This window comes from Podarcis gaigeae (genome assembly GCF_964106915.1).
Source record: "Podarcis gaigeae genome assembly, chromosome: 3".
Taxonomy (NCBI): Eukaryota; Metazoa; Chordata; class Lepidosauria; order Squamata; family Lacertidae; genus Podarcis; species Podarcis gaigeae.
This window is the reverse complement of record NC_139680.1, coordinates 82,479,273-82,491,513: the sequence shown is the minus strand read 5'-3', so window position 1 is coordinate 82,491,513 and position 12,241 is coordinate 82,479,273. Positions and strand designations below refer to the sequence as shown.

The window sequence follows — 12,241 nt, the reverse complement described above, 5'->3', positions numbered from 1 at the left end:
ATTTTAGAATATGGTAGCCAGAGGGAAACACAATACTCTTTGTTTTTTGTTAGGTTTTTTAAAAAAACAAACACACATTTCTAAAGTATACAGTACAATGGAACTCCCCCCCCTTCCCTTGTGCACTGCTCACACCTCCCCAATATTCACTGGAGGGTTGTAGGGAACCCAAAACAGATCTGGCAGGATGCAGGGACACAAAAGGAGAGGGGAGGGAGTCAAATTACATGAGTGGAGAGATTAGAGGGACCCTACCTGCTTACCCTTTCCAACAGCTAACCTTAGTATCCTTTTATAGAAGGCTGCAGTGGAGCTATGATTTGGCTAGTTTAGGGTACTTTGGGGGATGGGGCTACCTTTCCCCTACCATAATTCAAACACTGCCTAAAGTCCCATATAAAGTGGAGCTTCTGGAGACACTGAAAAGCAACAAGAGTCACCTCTCCCATCTCCCAAGTACATTCCGTCCCAACACAGGAACCACTTATAGATACTGCTGTATCCCTCCAAATCACGATATGCAAATCCATTATTGCTGTATTCAGATTGTTCACATCCCATCAGTCCGGCAAGGCATCGCAAAACGGATCACAAAACGTAGTCCAGGAAAACAATAATACAGAGTCCCAGTCATATTTGTCCAAATGGTTCTCGGTGTCTTATCAAAACTATATTAAAATCCACTGGGGAGTAATGTGGTGTCCAAGCCTGACAGACACTTGTGTGGTAACCCCTTGCAATCAACCAAAATGCCTATGCTGGACCCAGATGGACATCGCAGCAACATACACAATGCAGCTGACATCTTTTGACTGATTTGGCACCAATGGGCAGCCTCTTTCCAGCTACTTTGCTCCTTGTGTCACGTGAATGGCAAAACAAGCTAGGATTCAAAAGAAGCCAAAATGTGAAACCATTGTTTGATGGCTTCCTATCTTGGCTTGTTTGGAAACCACCAGTTTTTGAATTTGCATATAATGGGAAGCCATGGTTAACTGTTGGATCCTGTTTCTGCAATGCATTGCTGCTTGTGCAGTGGGAAAAGCCAAGTGACAGGAAAGGGGCGGCCAGTGTGTGTCCAGTGGGATTATCGACTGCCTCACATTCTACCGGCAGTCTTACAACCATGCCACACATTTGTTTTGAAACTGCCCTCAGTTTTAAAAGATGGGCTGCCACATGTGATGGGAAACTGCTGTTAAGAAACACATCTGAGAAATTGGTTTATGTAGCTGCTTTGATTCAGGCTGACATACTTAACTGTGCCCAGTATCTTAGCTTCCAAAGCTGCATTTGATAATTTACTTTAGAACAGGTAGCTTTAGATAGCATTTCAGCTGATTCGTTGGCCAATCATTTAGAAGAAAGGCATCTGTTTTAAAATATTCAAGTGCCTTGGAGTGTAATATTCTACATCAGGGCAGCCACTGTGATGCCCTCCAGAAGGGTGAGCTATAATGGGACATGTAGCCTAACAACACCGGGGGGGGGGGGCACCTTGTTGGCTATCCTCATTTCATATATAAAATTCATACTTAGTAATGCCAACATTTTTGCGTCTGCCTACATCTTTTAGTGCAGATTATTCTTGATAGTTTCAATAGCCTCTAGGATTTTTCTTGCAATACCTTTTATAACAGAGACTTACATCCTGTTCATGGGCAACGTTAGGAGATGAACAAGCTATTGTGGTATAGCTGGCATCAACTATTCTTGGTTTTAATTTGCTGCAAAGCAGTGCCAAAGTTTTACAGCCAAGACCAGGGAAATTTACAGCTCTTATTGGGAATCTTAATTCATTTTTGACAGGGTTTCAATACACATTTCAGTTCTGGAATATGTTTTTCATCAGAAGAGACTTGCAATTAACCTATTTTTTCATCCGAGGAAAATGAGTCCGTTCACTATTTTGTTTAAAGAATTGGTTTTCAATAATGAGTGAAGGCTAAAGCTACACAAGGCGTGGATTCCATTTGCACTTCAAGTGGAGCTGAGCCATTTCACCAGCATATACCTTACTCCAAACATATCATTTATTCTGTGTTAGGCTGAAAGCCACTTTAGCCATGTTTGACTGCAACACTGTCTTCCCACCCCAACTAGATGTTTAGATTGGACCAGCTCCTGAAACCAAGCAAGCGCAGCCTTCCATACCACATCATAGTGCATCAGTATGTATTTCTGAAGGCCCAATCTCAACAGCAATAAATCAGGAATTTGGATTTCTATGAAAAGGGTTTAACTTTTCAATGCCAGAGTTCAAGGATTTTCATAGACAATAGCTGACAGTACAACAGGAATTCCTAAATGAATGCAGTGCATGCTAATATTGGACTTAATCCCGGGGGAATACAGTATGGAGTTGGAAATGAAGAGGTCTTCGAGCGAGTCATTTAGAAAGAAAATGTGTGAATTAATTTCTGTGAATTAATTTCTGTCTTACACCTTTTAAAAACAGTTTTAACATTTCTCTGATATTAAGTAGACTGTTCTAATGTTATTTTAGACAGTGAACTGGAACAAAGCATGCATTATTTCAAGGTCAGCCATGCTTCAGATTTAATCAGTACTTGCAATATTTCAGTGCAAGCCATTTCTCCTTTTTAAATTTTAAAAAAATTACTCCACCCCCCTTCTCCACTAGCTGGTCTGCCATTTCCAGGCACCCAGAACACCAAACAAGTCAGAGCCAACACAAATTGAGACTTGTGTCAAATACTTGCCCTGGGGGTGTTCCTGCAACTTCAGAGTTAGGAGGAGGCTTAGGAATCAGGCTGGCCAGAGGTTCTCTTGGTATTCACCATGGTGAGCAAAACTGTGGATCCCCTATGTATGAACATATCCATTCTCCCAGGACACCAAAATAATTTGCCCAACAAAACTTAATAAAAAGGGAAATTGATAGACTACATATGTAAAAGTTCTTTAAAAGTGTTTCCTCAGGCCTCTCCAGTATACATGAGCCACCAATAATCAAGTGGAAAAAAGAATTGTCTTAAGAAAAATTCCTAAGATGTCATTTGAAACTTCAGTTTTAAGACAGAACATAAAAGCACCTCTTATGGTTACACCAGAGACTGGGGTAAACCAGGATGAAAGGTTGGAAAAGTGAGACATTTTAAAGAACGAACTGTTTCAGCATTCTAAAACACTATGCCAGATCAAACAGCACTCTGTTGTAATCCTGTTTTCATGCTATAAAGAAGTCAAAGTCTTTCCTGACCAAATGACTCACAGAAGATACAGCTGGCCAAAGACAAACGAGAGGGAGAAGATCTTTAGGTACACACCAGGCCAGTTGTCTACCAGGCTGCCAGAGAAAATAGTGACATAGGGAAAGAAAGCGTGAAGAAACAAGAGAGCTTTGTCAGGGGAAGCCTAATTTCACACACAGTACCAGCATTTTACATTGCTAAGGTTTCAGGAATAGAAGACCGCCACAAATTAACTGGCGTGACATAAAAGCACAAAGATAGAATGGAGAGAGAAAAAGTTTAACAGAAGGGAGAAAGGACAGCCAATGTTTTCATGTGAGATCTTCACCAAGCTCATTTCATTAGAATTGTTTGTATTATAACACGGTAGAGAGGGGACAGAATGCTTCTCCAAATAATGTTGCCTAACCTATAACCTCCGTAGTGGTGCTTTTACAATCTTCTAGTCAAGACAAATGGGTTTGAACATATAGGTTATTCTTAGCAGGTGTACAAAAAGTGAACTGCATTGGGGAAGGCACATTCAGTAACAGCAATCAGTAGTACTCATGTCACAGCCACTGGCGGTTGGCGAGTTTGGGACTCCACCTCACAGGAGCAAATCAGCTCCTTGAAAGGCTTCAGTCTGGAGCAATTCATAACACTGAAGAGCTGTTAGGTAAGGCAGGAAGCAAGAAACGACACTGGGCTCAGCTAGGCAGTTCTCTGCTAAACTCCCATTAGAACCAGAGATGTGGCTGTTTGTTCTGATGTGCTACTAGGACACAAAATGGGCTTCCTTCCTCCTGCCTTGCATTATAGCCGATTGGCAAACACCACAGCCCTATTCCGCCATTACTCACCATGGGTACAAGCAGAGCTTCAAGGCTATGCTTTTATTTAGCCTGCCCAAATTATCACCCAGTTCTTCCCAGATCCTCTTGTGTTTGATACCCGAGGATGATACCCCCACAATTAAAAACCCCTGGGAAATCAGGGTGTCTCTGCTGTAAACATTCACCTTAAACAAACATGGAGAGGGAAGGGGAATCCCAGCAACATCAGGGGCAAAACCAAGCATACAACTCAGTGGCCTCTGTTTAAATAGCACTGATGAGAGATGATAGTTCTGTTCTACACCTGTCAGTGCTGCAAGTTCAAAAAATTATCAGTGTGTTCCTGGATGGGAACCAAGACGGTATGCACAGTGTTACTTAAAAAGAAGAGATTTTGTGCCCATAGAAATTAGATTTACCTGCATTTGAATTTATTCATTTTGTATTTATACAAAGGATACAAAGGTGCCTGTCTATATACAAAATATGTCTTACTCACTAAAAGGCTGTTTCATATCTTATGCTAGAGCCTTTTGTAAGAAAATATGTTCTATTTGCAAAACCTCCCCACCAAACAAAAGCATGGAAACTACTACAGGGACCACATAATATACAACTAAGTGAACTCTTAGGAAAGGTTTTGCAAGAACTATTAGCTGATATTATCCTTCTTTTCATGTTTCTTTGGAGCCAACCCACTTTTTAAAAAAATTAACAACACACCCCTGTTAATTCACCCTATATAATACAATAGTTGCTAAGAGAGATTCCTTAAAAATGGAGTCTCTGGGGAAATTATGAAATGTATCCAGACTAGAGGAGGTGCAGAGGTGAGAAAAAGTATGTATGGATCTTTTTCCTTCCCATATGTCAACAGGATTTGAACACTTATGAAAAATAAGGATCAATGAAGTGGAATGCAGAGCTATTTTCACCATCTGGTTCACCTTTGAACCAGACAATATTCTATCAGTTTTGACAGCTCTCTCGTCCCCTTGATCTTACCCCTTTTAATACCGTTATCTGATTTTTAAAATGTTTTCCTATGTTTCACCAAGCAAGTGGAGGCAAGCAGCAGAAACAGAACATAAAGACAAAAGTTTAAACTGTAATATACTATTAAAAGCCTCCCGTATAAATTAGAAATATTTGAACAAAGAACACAGGCTAGTGTTCTAGCCCAAATTTATATGCTATGAAGAAAAACAGTGACTTGCTCTATATACTTTTAAGATATTAAAATTGAGTTTATCAAAAGCACAATTGTTTTCATCCCTGGGTCCTCAAGCATGGCCAAATGTAATAAAATGAGAAGGACAAACTGATTTAAGTTTATTTCTATTTAAGTTGACAATATAAAAATAGATACAAGATCAGCATTACAATTGTATTTATGCTTCAATTGTTTTAAAAATTATTTCCTTAAAAACTGCTCTTAATGGTTTCCAAGAGCATTAATCCATTCATATTAAGGCACCAGTTTCAATCTCAAAAGAATTGATAAAAGCTCAGTAGGGCAGATTTATCTTTAAAAACACAATTATATGGAAAATTTCAGACTGTTTTAGAAACTGTATGTAATTTGATTTTTCATTTAAAACCAATTTTGACTCTGGCTTTGTTCCTCAATTGCCCTCACAATGTTCTGCTTTCAGCATATGCTAAAGACATTTGTATTGGTCATTGTGAAAAGTACTAAACTGCATCCTGTGTCCTTTATATGCCATTTTCTATTGCACATTTTATCCTTTACATAATACTTTGGAATTTTTAAATGTTGAGAGGTTTACAAGAACTCTAAACAAAAAATAATTAAACAAACACACTTGAGGAAGATCCTATGGACCAGCAGAGCTCTTTGTGCTGTGAAGGAAAATGCTTATTCCAATTTATCCCATACAACCCGGCATGCTGTTTTGAAAACGTCTTTCCAATCCCTCACAGCAGATTTTTAGGCAGCGCTGAGTGGGGGGGGGGGGAGAGGAGTCTGTAATGAGCAACTATCCGCAAAACAAGAATCCATACAAGCCCTTCCACATCACAGATAAAGTTGCTTTTGAAGCTTAAGGAATTTCAAGAGCAATTTGTGGCAGAGGATTCTGCTGTAGATCAAAGCAACTCCTGCCTACAGTACAACAACTGCTCATTGGATTGTGGATGAAGTATGAAAAATCTATTTACCTAGGTGTGGGTCCCTATCAATACTGTCTCTATGGAGTGGAAATTTTCTGGCATGAAGGCTTCAACAGGCCTCCCCACTTTGCCCCTGAGGGCAAAGCCACACCCACCTGCCCTACACCTGATGTCACAGCAAATGGCTGATAAGAGCCAGACTTGGCTGAAAGGGTGTTGGAAGGCAGTGCCAATGGGTGACTTCTTCAGAAGCTGCACTCAAAAGTGCTATCTAGCCGTCCGCTTTGAGCAGGGCTTCTGTCAGATCTTCAGAAGTTCCTCTTCTAAGAGCTATGAAAGGGGCTTCGGAAGACTCCCGATGGCAAAAGAAAAGGCCACTTGATGTTACTGCAGTGTCAAGTGATTGACAGGTGAGCAGCAGCACCCATCTTTCAAACCTGGCCTGAGGTCACCACAGTCTAGTTTGCTGGACTAGAAAAGTTCCCCACTACTGCTGCACAGCAAGAACTGCAATTATATATATTGTTTTCAGCAGGGAGCGTGAGGCAGTTCACATGCAACAAAACCACATAATGGATTAAAAAAAATATGATTAGGTATGCTTCTATCCCATTCTTCTTCTTATTATTTTTAAAAACCTTTGCTTCTGAATGTTGGAATATTATTCACCTTTTTGTAGTTAGAAGCCACCTGGAACAGGAGGTATAAATGTTTGAAATAAATAAAGTACCAGATATGCTGCCTCTAAGGAACTGTCTGTGAATGGCTCCCATCTTCAGCCCATTTGGGCCTTGTGGCCAAGAAGAAACATGGCTGGGCTGGAAATTGGCTCAAAGCATAGGGATGGAAATATAGGCCTTCCCCACCCTTAGCAGGAGACTCAGGTGAACAGCAAAAGGGGAAGCAACAGCCGTACAGTTGGGAATTGTTACCAATTATTGGGGAAGGAAAGCTAAATGAAAGAGATAAGTATTCCAGACTCTGAGTGATGGATGAGACTGTGAGTTATGGATTGCCACAGCTCTTATGGAGTGTGAGGAGGGAGAGAATAAGAGAAATCAAGTGTATATTGAATGAAGTGGCCAACCAATATAATTTGAAACTTAAGGTTCCTGATGAGAAAAGACTGGGACTTCCTCTAGTGATAACAGCCAGCTCAACTCAAAAACCCTGAGAAAGACTAGGGGTATGGAAGGAACGTAGGCTGCTGAAAGTTAAGATGGACCTTAACAATAATAATAATAATAATTACCCATCCTTCACTGTTTCCCCTGGCCTTTTGTTCAAATGCAGGTGTTCAATACATACAAAAAAGTCATTGGGTTCATCAAAACATCACCAACCTTGATCTGGATTTTTGTGTGCTGACAGATCAACATGGTTACTGGGAATCTGAGCTACAATGCCCACAATGAAGTGGTGACTCAGGACTCATTTTAAAGAGCTGTATGGGTGCTGATGCTTCAAGGTATCTTGAAATGTCTCATATTTAAGTAGATATCAGATGAATGTATGACAACCATCTAACCAGCCTGCAGATTTAGGAATCCACATGTAGGCTGAGAAGATGCCTGCTCACACATACACACAACAGTGTATATGATGTTAGAGGAGCTAGGATCAAACATCAATCTTGGCTTTACTGAAAAACTCTCTGTAATTATTTTTTTTTGCATAAACCAAGAGGATGCTTACGGTGTTGGCAAATATAATTGGAGGCTTCTAACCAAAAGCACCCGAGGCCTAGAAACTTTCCTTTTATTTTTCCACAACTTCCTGAAGTACAGTGAAGGTTAGAGACTTAGTACAAAAGAAAGATGCTTTGAGAAGGTTCTTCCCCCATGGCCAATTTCTGCATCAACAAATTGACAAATAATATGATCGGTATTAACACTAGAAGTAAGTATAACGGCTGACGACAGGCAATATATCACTCAAAGGCAGCAAAAGTTTCCTTGAAATTTCCTTCACTGAGCAACAGAAGGAGCACTGATGCACTTGTATTCAAATAATCAGCCACTAGATGGCACAGTAGTAATAACTTTCAGAGGGGCAGCCATGCTAGCCATTTGCAGACAAAACGAGTATAGTGGCACCTTAAAGTCTACACAATGTATTTTGGAATAAGCTTCTCTGGACTTGTTTCAGTATACATGTTCCCTACATGAAGAATTTGCCCAAAATAAGAGCTTCATTACTTCAAGACACACAAATAAAACTAGGTATGAAAAATACCATATATACAAGCCTACATTTCTGCTACAAGTGGCTATTATTGTCTGTTTCTTCCCTGGTATTATCTCAAATGCAGTATTCAGTAAAAGCTTTAGCAGGCATAGGAACAAAGCAATTCATAAAGCCAACCTCTTAATCGAGCCTTTCTGGTTTCATAATTTTAAAACAGCTAGAATAGAAATCAAGGAAACCAGAATGCACTCATTCAGTTCACTTGGGGGAGAATTGCTGTATTTTCTCCAGTCATGAAATGGTGCACAAAGCAAAATACAAAGATAGATGGGAATTCTTATGGATATAAAGAAGCTTCTAAATACTGTAACATTTTTCTCTATTTCAATCATGAGAAGAATACTTCTTTGATAAATGTGCTCATTAAGGTAGTATCATACCAAAAGCTGGAATCTAGCCACATTTCCAGCTTCCCCCAAGTCACCCACTATCAGCCCCCAAAGTCTTTTGAACTGATCCCAGAAACAACTTTGAACTCTGAACCGTTTTTGGACATGTATTTGAACTTGTCAAAATACTAGGTAATCTCTGTCAACGAACACCACTCCTCGTCAGTGGGGATTGAGCATGTAAAGCAATTTGTCCAAGACAATTTTGTCAGGCAATTACTCCAAGTATAACACTTAACTCGCAGGATTAGATTGCTTTCCCATACAACTATTAGGAATGGGACTACATGCCACACACAAACTGAAGATGGCACTTTAGACAAACAGCATAGCGCATGGATGAGAAGAATACTTCTTTGATAAATGTGCTCATTAAGGTAGTATCTCCTCAGGGCCACATTCTCTTCTGGCCGCTTGCTAGCGATGGTTGGAGCAACATATGTACATTTTACTTTTGTACAGCGGGTTAGTTTTTTAAAAACTTGCACACTCCTCAGTGCTGCTGCTGGCCTTTAAAGCCCTAAACGGCCTCGGCCCAGTATACCTGAAAGAGCGTCTCTACCCCCATCGTTCTGCCCAGACACCTTCTGGCGGTTCCCTCCCTGCAAGAAGTGAGGTTACAGGGAACCAGGCAGAGGGCCTTCTCGGTAGTGGAGCCCGCCCTGTGGAACACCCTCCCATCAGATGTCAAGGAAATAAACAACTATCTGACTTTTAGAAAACATCTGAAGGCAGCACTGTTTAGGGAAGTTTTTAATGTTTGATGTTTTACAGCGGTGCCTCACAAGACGAAATTAATTCGTTCCGTGAGGCTCTTCGTATAGCGGTTTTTTCGTCTTGCGAAGCAAGCCCATTGACAGCTTAGCGGATTAGCGCTATTAGCGGTTTAGCGGCTTTTAGCGATCAGCTGTTAAGCGGCTTATCAGCGGATCAGCTGATAAGCGGCTTAGGAAAAGGGGGGGAAAGGGAAAAAAACCCGAAGGAACTCGCAAGACTTTTTGTCTTGCGAAGCAAGCCCATAGGGAAATTCGTTTTGCGAAGCGCCCCCAAAATGGAAAACCCTTTCGTCTAGCGGGTTTTCCATCTTGCGAGGCGTTCGTCTTGCGGGGCACCACTGTATTGTGTTTTTAATATTCTGTTGGAAGCCGCCCAGAGTGGCTGGGGAGGCCCGGCCAGATGGGCAGGGTATAAGTAATAAATGATGATTGTTATTATTGTCAGACAAGCAAGAGGCATTGTCAGTGCTCAAGGGCACATTCCAGCCAGGCAAAAACATTGAGGTGTGAAGCAGGGTCTGGGAAGGGGGCTGTCTGGCAAAGAGTTCAAAGAGCCAGACAGAGAGGTTTGCTTGGAGGGCCACAATTTCACACACAGGACTGAGGTTCCCAACACCTGGTAGAGAGCCATGAACAGTTTGCGATGCGAATGAAAAGTGATTTAAGAAACACTTTTGCATAATTTATACAGATCCCTCCACACAACTGTGAAACTTAATCACCCAGGATTTCCAGCTGTTCACAAGTGCCTCTGTGTGTTCAACAATATGGGCACAGAATGATTTTCAGACCATCCCATGAACAAGAGGAGACTGATGGAGGTGGGACCACCAAGGCCCAATCTGGCTGCTTCTTCTACTGTGTGCAGAGGGAGAAGCGATTAAACAATGTTTAAACAGAATGCAAGTGGAGATAGGTAAGTTTCTTACTGATGAAAAAGCAAGCAGCTCCTCTTCTGTGAGCTTATGAACCGGGTTATTCTTCTGAAAGTCTATGCTGCGTAGAAGGGGGAAAAATCACATTCTGAGCCTTACTGGTTTTTGCATTTTATATTGTTAATCACATCAGGCAACTTTGGATGAAGATTTTGGGTACAAATCAGCTAAAATAAAATTATTGCTAATCAATTAAATACATTAAGTTGTCTGACAATTACAATACAGTATTAAAAATACAATACACAGTAGTCAACAACATTTTCAGCTGGATTTAACATATAATTAAGATGTCCAGCTGAAGAAAAAGGAGAGATGCCCAGAGAATAACCTCCAAAGAGGGATTAATGAAATTAATCCAACACCTGCCAATCAGTCAAATTTTACTGTCTGTTAAATATAAACATTCTGAAATTCATTTTCAAAACTTGTGAGTCAGCTATAAATATCACATACAAAACTTTCAGATTATCAGATCAGATATATTTTATAATACACCAAGTTGTTAAAGTGAAAGAGCAGTCAAATCATATGAAATTCAATGTCACTCTAAGCAGAACATTTCATCAGCACAAACATTCCCGCTTTCTAGATGGTATAATCTTCCTTCTTTTCTCCCAAGCAGATTTGGGGGAGAAGTTCCATTGCACTATGGGACTCATTGCATTGACTTCCAATAGCTCCACAACTGAGTTTAACCTGGCCCCTAGTCTCCTGCTTTGTGTGAAGAAGGAATCTTCAACCAGCCCGACAGGCGAGTGCATGTGTGGATCTAACCTCATCCCCAAAAGCACTTCACCAACAAGTTTTTATGGAATAATCATTTTGCTGCAGACATTCACTTGAGAGAGTGACGAAGTGGAACCAAAAGATATCATCTTACCAAATTCCAAGGATAACAGCAAGCTCTTCTGCACATAAGTCAGGCATCTGGTTCTGATGAGATTCTGCAAACTTTATTTCATTTAACACTGTGTCATCATTTAAATCATAATTCTGTTGAGAGGGGGAAATCACACAAGTGATCATTCACATTAAAATTGCTCAGCTATTTGAAAATTACAATAAAAAAACCCTTAACAGCAGCACTGGTGTTGAACTCTGCCAAAAATATAAATTCTCATATTGACTTATCAGTAAAAAGAAAAGTATTCTCTTTCCTAGTAGAAAAACAACTGTATTGAAGATGATTTTTTAAAAAATAATGCAGGACAACTGACGGAGCTATAGAACCATGAATGGAAAACAGAATTAACACACACAGGTTCTGCAATGGTTGCTAAAGGATTTTTCAGTAAAGCCGATGTGGAAAATTATCCATGAAAATATAAAGTTAGAAAACCACTGTGCTAGACTGATTAATATTATTGATATCTAATGACTTAGCTTTTAAATGTACATGTACACCAAGTGGCATTTTTTAAACATGTCACACTGGACCCTAGTTAATGGCTTTCTGTGAATATGGCAATCTGGGCTGCTTTGCTCCTCCTTGTAAGCATGTGAAGGAAACAACAACCCCCAGTTTATCATCTAATCAGAAAACTATGAACAAACCTTAAGTGAGAGATCACATCCAGAGCAAAACAAACCAGTATCCCTTGTTCAGACTTAATGCTAAGCCATGTGCAAGTGTGGAGGAACACATGGGCCATAGAGAAGAACTGCATGTCCACCTCAGCATGCTGCTCCACGTTGCAATACAAGCTGCTGTGAACTTTCCCTGTACTC

General features: G+C 40.4%; 1 protein-coding gene across 1 annotated transcript in view; it reads right to left on the bottom strand.

Annotated features, from left to right (window-relative positions):
* Positions 1-12,241, bottom strand: part of TTC27 (tetratricopeptide repeat domain 27) — a 91,264-nt gene that overhangs the window by 60,209 nt on the left and 18,814 nt on the right. Inside the window, exons 8-9 of the mRNA XM_083732300.1 lie at positions 11,394-11,506; positions 10,505-10,571 (exon numbers count right to left, since the gene is read on the bottom strand). Coding sequence (XP_083588426.1) covers positions 10,505-10,571; positions 11,394-11,506 — 180 coding nt within the window. The remainder of the gene's footprint in view (positions 1-10,504; positions 10,572-11,393; positions 11,507-12,241) is intronic.